Source organism: Cyprinodon variegatus, unplaced genomic scaffold (genome assembly GCF_000732505.1).
Source record: "Cyprinodon variegatus isolate N-32 unplaced genomic scaffold, C_variegatus-1.0 Scaffold538, whole genome shotgun sequence".
NCBI lineage: Eukaryota > Metazoa > Chordata > Actinopteri > Cyprinodontiformes > Cyprinodontidae > Cyprinodon > Cyprinodon variegatus.
In genome coordinates this window covers 588,427-594,531 of record NW_015150991.1, presented here as the reverse complement: position 1 = coordinate 594,531, position 6,105 = coordinate 588,427, and the positions used below count along the sequence as shown (strand labels likewise).

The 6,105-nt window shown below is 39.1% G+C and overlaps 1 protein-coding gene across 2 annotated transcripts in view; it reads right to left on the bottom strand.

The window, feature by feature from the left end:
• Nucleotides 1–6: 6 nt before the first annotated feature.
• The window catches only part of LOC107095333 (retinoic acid-induced protein 1-like), a 13,251-nt gene continuing 7,152 nt past the window's right edge, over nt 7–6,105 (bottom strand). Inside the window, exons 3-7 of one of the 2 annotated variants that reach the window (XR_001481736.1) lie at nt 4,330–4,423; nt 3,206–3,255; nt 3,051–3,120; nt 1,444–1,504; nt 7–1,175 (exon numbers count right to left, since the gene is read on the bottom strand). Coding sequence is in view for 1 of the 2 variants with exons in the window: in XM_015391377.1 (XP_015246863.1) it covers nt 3,073–3,120; nt 3,206–3,255; nt 4,330–4,423 (192 nt within the window). In the remaining variant the exon portion in view is untranslated. The remainder of the gene's footprint in view (nt 1,176–1,443; nt 1,505–3,050; nt 3,121–3,205; nt 3,256–4,329; nt 4,424–6,105) is intronic. The other variant, XM_015391377.1, reaches the window with a different exon arrangement.

The window sequence follows — 6,105 nt, the reverse complement described above, 5'->3', positions numbered from 1 at the left end:
GCAATAAAAACAATAACATGGGCACATTTTTAATGTTTCCCAGCCAAACAACGGGAGGCCAAAGTGCTTTGAAGTGGAAAAAAAAAATAAAAATCTAATAAATCATCACTAAACGGTCGATGACGTCTCTTTGTGGGTAACCAAGCAACCAGCGTCAAAGAGTCAGTAGCAAGCAGAGCTACGGCGCTGCGGAGCGGAGTGCTTCCTGTTAGAATACATTCAAACACACTGATAGACTTCATGCTGACAGAAAAGCTTCTAATAACTCATCAGACCAGATAATTAACACAGAACTGCTGCTATCAGGGCACACAGCCCAACTCATTTAACATCCTGTTTTTTGTTTTTCTAGAATATTAATAATTGCACATCTGCAGCAGACAGATGTCTTAATGGAACAAGTTTGTAGAAATGTCTGGAAAATTAACTACTTAGCTGATGGGTTTAAACCCATAAGTGGACACAGCCATGGCGTACAGGACTGTTAGTGGATAGTTTCAGTCTATGAACCTGTTTAATGTGTCAGTTTCCTCGTCCATGTGACCTAAGATCAAAGAACGTTTACGGACGCCGCATCTCGAACCCAATCCACTTTAAAATGAAGAACCTTCAGCTGAGGAAACCAGAGAACGGTGGCCTGTTGGGCGGGTCGCTAATACAGCGTCAAAGCTGATAGGTTGCTTTGGTTCAAACTGACTTTAATTCAGGAAATGGAGCCATTACTTGGAACGTCACAGAATTCTGAAAAAAATTGGAGCTGTTCCTTTAATGGCAGCTTGTAAACCAGGTCCTAAAACAAACAAAAAAAAAAAACCTAGCAAAAAATCAAGCGCAGATCTGTTTGGGAAACGTGTAAATGCTAAGCTGATAACTTTCACAGGAGACTAAAAACACACACTCACACAAACAACCTCCATAAGAAAAGTTCAGGAATAAATAAACCAAATACTTAGAAAATCTTTAAAAATTAAATAGATCTGATCATTATTTATATTGATCTGAGCAGAACCAACAATCCCATATAAATAACCAGACGAAAGACAACATGGTATCCTGCAGTCCACAGGTGGGGGAGGGGGATGAGCGGGTGGCGGCCTCCTCCGGTTTAACAGTCGCTCTGAAGGGCAGAGGGTGTCGCTAAGGATTGTGGGTGCTAGCTGTCAGTCGGAGGAACCCTGTATGGATTAGAAACAGAAACAAATGAAGATATTTCTACATGATTTGAACTAAACACCAGCAGCAGCCTGAAGAGCTGATTTTACAGATGGTAACTATCAGCTAACAGCAGCTAATTGATTTAGCCAGCTTATGCCGACGTCCCAGAATCTTTTAAAAAGCTGGCATATGCTGAACTTTCTACATATTATTTCAATGCATAGCCTATTCATAACGAGTCCACAACTTCTGTCCAACGGCAGCCTATCTCATACATAACATACGCACGGCCGTGTAATGCCCATGACGTCACAAGCCAGTGTCCTGAAGGGGCAGCAATGCGCCCAGCCTGCATAAAAAGCACAAGAAGAAGATTGTTCTAAACTTTGAAATCGCGTATTAACCTAGCAGCTGTTTACCACCCGCAGAGAGACAGACAGACAGACACAAAAAACGAAAGGTGTACCGACAATTTCCTCCTCAATACAGCGTTATACAGCAACTGCAAGTTGGAAACACGTTCAGCGGTCGTCTGGAACACGACAAATACATTGATATGCGTTGGAGTTAGGTTCTTGATAGGTTACGCATAAGTTATGCACACGTTACTCAGAGCTAGACGCCACGACTTATGAGTAACTTAAATTGAATGTATGTCAACGAACAAATAACTTGATAAGGCTTTCTTTAACAGTACATAAATAACCATGTAATAACATGGTAATAACATGGTAATAACATGGTAATAACATGGTAATAACATGGTAATAACATGGTAAGGCGCACTATAGTACTCGGTAACAAGAAAAACATTTCTTGGGTAATTACTCCAAGATTAAGGTATATGATTTCAATTGTATGTGACTATGTAACATAATTACCATCAGGTTACCACATAACATTTTCTATAATTGGCCACCTCCTACAAATATAAAACTGAACTCAAGTAACAAATAAATAAGCGTTAGTTACGAAAATTTGCTTGCTTTCTTCTAGGTTTGGTTTTCTGTTATTCACCAAGTAATAAACTGCATTTTACCAGATAACACTTTCATTTATTGCCGTCTGCAAAATGAATATGAGTTACCTGGTAATAAGGGTTTGAAATCTAAGAAGTTTGACCTTGTTCACTTAAAATGTGAACCACAGCAATTGGTACAATTCTCCATAAAGCTTTTCTTGTTACCTAGTGATATAGTGTAACTTGCTATGTCATTACCAGGTTATTGATGTACTGTAAAAGAAAGCGTTACCAATAACTTACCTGTAAATTATGGCCCACGTATGATCATACGCTGCCATGTCAAGAACTATTTGGTATGCTCAAAATTGCCTAATGTCGGCGTACTTAAGCGTGCTCGTAACTTATACAAAACTTACGCATAACTTATCGAACGTACGCCAATGTTTTTGCCAAGTTTTTTGTTCGTTGGTATAAGCTGGCTAAATCATCCAGGTGTGAGCACGCCAATACAGGATTACTTTCTTCATAAGACGTTTTGAAAAAGTGTTTGAGTTTCTGAACGTGATTTAGCCTGAACTCCTCTGACCGGAGCAGCTCCGTTTCCGGTGCTGCTTGGGATTTTCAGGAGATCGGACCATCAGATTTAATTAAGGGAAACCAGAAAACAAACGGCCGCCTCACTAATTAAAGTATTAAAAAACATGCATCATTTTTCTTCCACTTCCATATTTTCTCTGGATAATCTGAAAAATCAAATCTCCCTTCAGTCTACCTTAGACTTAATCCTCTCTATTTGAATTGATCCGAGTAGACACAGTTTTAGGTCTTTAATAGTAGACAGTAAACACTACAACAAAATCAACTCCTCAAACAGAAACCATCTTGTTTTTTCTAACCCTGCTGAGCTTAAAGCTCACAGAGGCAGGCCTACCTCATGAGGTTTGTGGAAACCGTCACCTGTCGTCCCGTCGCCTCCCTGGAGAGGCTTTCAGCGTCTTGTTCTGATAAAACAAAAAAGCACAAATTGTTTTTGCTTTTCCCAGACTTGTCACCTAAAGTAATAGATTTGTTTTCTCTGAGGCTCACCTTGTGCTTTCTACACTTCATGGAGAAATTCTCTTCGATAAGAACACAGTCTGCAGAAACAAGAGGAGAACGTTTGTCAGGCTGATTCATCTGAAAGGTTCAAACACGTGAGAGTTCAGGCTTTAGGCGGAAGTTACTGCAGGCAAGAGCCGCTTCAAAAAGCCGCTATTTCCAGACACATTCACGCTCTCACAGTTCAGTTTGTCCTCAAAATGAACAAACACTCAGTGCCTTACTGAAGATCGGACTGATTTACGGTTTTTCTACAGACATCGTGGTAAACTGAAAGAAATATAACATTGATAAAGCAAAGGTTCAGATTCTAGTTTCATTTCTTTAAATCCAGATTGTTTTTATCTGCTGTTCACAGATCTGCCTGATTGAGCTATTTTCAGGTCCCTTTAAACTGTTGTTTAAACACTTTAAATCTTCATTAGTAAATAAAATAATATTAATTTCCTTCCACTAAAAATTATAAACCGTTTTATGCTGGTCAACCATATGAGATGCAACCTGTGGTTAAAATTGCAAAAATGTTCCATTGTTGTTGTTAGCAAAGAACAGGCTTTGGTAATAAGTAAAAAAAAAAAGAAATGCTATCCAGAAATGAAACTTTGAAAAGTTTCAATCAAAAAGGTTTTTAATGTACCTTTGCAGTTTTCTTAGATTTTTTTGATTTAAAACGTATTAATTTTTCACAGAAGTGAAGAGAATGTGGTTTGGAAAACGTAATTTGAAGAAAAAAAAAAACACATATTGTATAATCCAAAACTCTAATAAATTAGACTTGATATGTAACAAAGTAAAAGTAATCTGAAAAAATAATTTGAAAAACAAAAATCTTCAAGTGAATTCTAATTAAAGATACATTTTGAAAAATAGAATAAATGAAAAAAAATAAAATAAAAAGCAAAGTTACTCTCAAAAAATCTTTTTTTGGTTTAAACATTTCAAATATTTGTTTCTTGATTGCATTTTCTTTTTCAAATTTCAATGAATAAAACACGTTTGCAAAAAATATCGACACAATCCATATCCATCCATACAGAATGTGGAAATCTCAATACTTTTGCTGAGTCCTGCTGTAGGAAAGCAGCTTTAAGGATAATAAAAGCCTGACTCACCTGACTCCAGAGCACACCTATAGTGGTACTTGTTAGGACAGCCTTTGAAGAAGCAGCCCAAGGTTGCTCCTGGATGGTGGCACGCTGAGCACATCTGGAAAAACATAAGTGAAAGAAAACAAAGCGAGTCAACTGGATTCAGTTCAATTCAGTTTATTTCTATAGCGGCAATTCACAACACATGTCATCTCTAGGCACTTTACAGTTCACCAGATAATACAGTCAAATTGATTAAAAATGTTCTAAGGAAAACCAGTTGATTGCATTGAATCATTGACTCTTCAGCAATCTCTCACACTAAGCATGCTTGTAGCGACAGTGGAGGAAAAACTCCCTTTTAACAGGAAGAAACCTCCAGCAGAACCTGGCTCAAAGGCCATTTTTAATTATGTGTACTTGTGAAATGTCATCAGCCTCAGCCCTAGCATTGTTCCAATACACAATAATAGACCAGGATCCCCGGATGTTGTTCTCGCCCTACCCTATTTAGCGAACATGCATCAGAGCAGACTTGTCCGTTCTCGGTTCTAAGAGCTGTCCCAGCATGCACTGCGGCAGCAGCAGTTTTCAATGGAGCGCTAACAGAGCTCAGAGTATTAAGTTAAAGTTCTCCTTTCTGTTGTCTCTGTTGAATAAAAGTACGTTTTAAGATAATTTGAGGTTAGAATATTATACTTTTAAGCTTAACTATATGGCCTATTTACCGATTTAATGCGTAATTAAAAACTTTAGCCCGTCTGCAGCAGCCCTCTCTCTGCATAGCCATGTGTGAAGGACCTCTGGCTCTGATGGCGATTTTTTTGTTTTATTTGGTGAAGTTTTCATTTGATTTGTGTTTATCTGACGTCTTTATTATTCCCCCACTAAATGAAAAAAGTAATAATATATTATTATCTAGAGACTATTAATAACAGGAGGTGAAATGCAGCTCCAGAGCTGAGCGTATGGTGACGTCACGAGTACGCTTCTGTTCCAGTTTGAGCCATATTTATGCTGCATGCTCCCGTTCTTCCCAAGTCCATACTTTCCTGTGTCCGAACTCGCGTTTTTGTGAATTGAGAAACAAGCAATGTGAGTGGCGATCTGCAGAGGCCGACTGGGGTTCAAGGAGACAGAAGCAGAGATACAGAAATAAGCAGAGACACAAAAGGCAACTGTCAACCAGCTCCACAGGCGGCCCCGTCCAGGAAACACAGCCAGGCAGACGAGCTCCGAGCCAGCTCCCATGTCGGAGGATGAAGAGAGCTCATCCAGCCAGTCACAGTCAGAGAAACAGGACTACACTGAAAAACCATCAACCTGGAGGTTGTGTCAGGGTGACTATTACATCCAGGATTTTCTAAAGCAGCCGTCATCGCTTTCATGACTTCTAAGACATGGACAACAGAAACAAGCTGCAGCAGAATTGATGTTAAAAAACAACAAACAAACAAAAAAACTAAATCTAATAAAATAAGTTCACCACTTGGATGCAGCAAAGATGAAAGGTCGTACAGGTTCTGCTGAAACAGAACTCCCAAACTTTTGTTTCTGGGCTCCAATCGGATTCCTACAAAAAGCTGAAATGCCTTTAAGGTGCATTCACACCAGACGTATTTCCAGCAACTAATTGTTTTGTCATCCCTCTGTAGAGGTGTGTTCAGGAGAATTGCAATACCATCCCTGGATTCACCGAACTAGAAACCTCTCTGGAGGATCTGGTGAATCCAAGGACGCTGTTCGCCTTTCCATACCAAATAACACATCATGACTCACTCTGTTATATCCGGGTCTGCA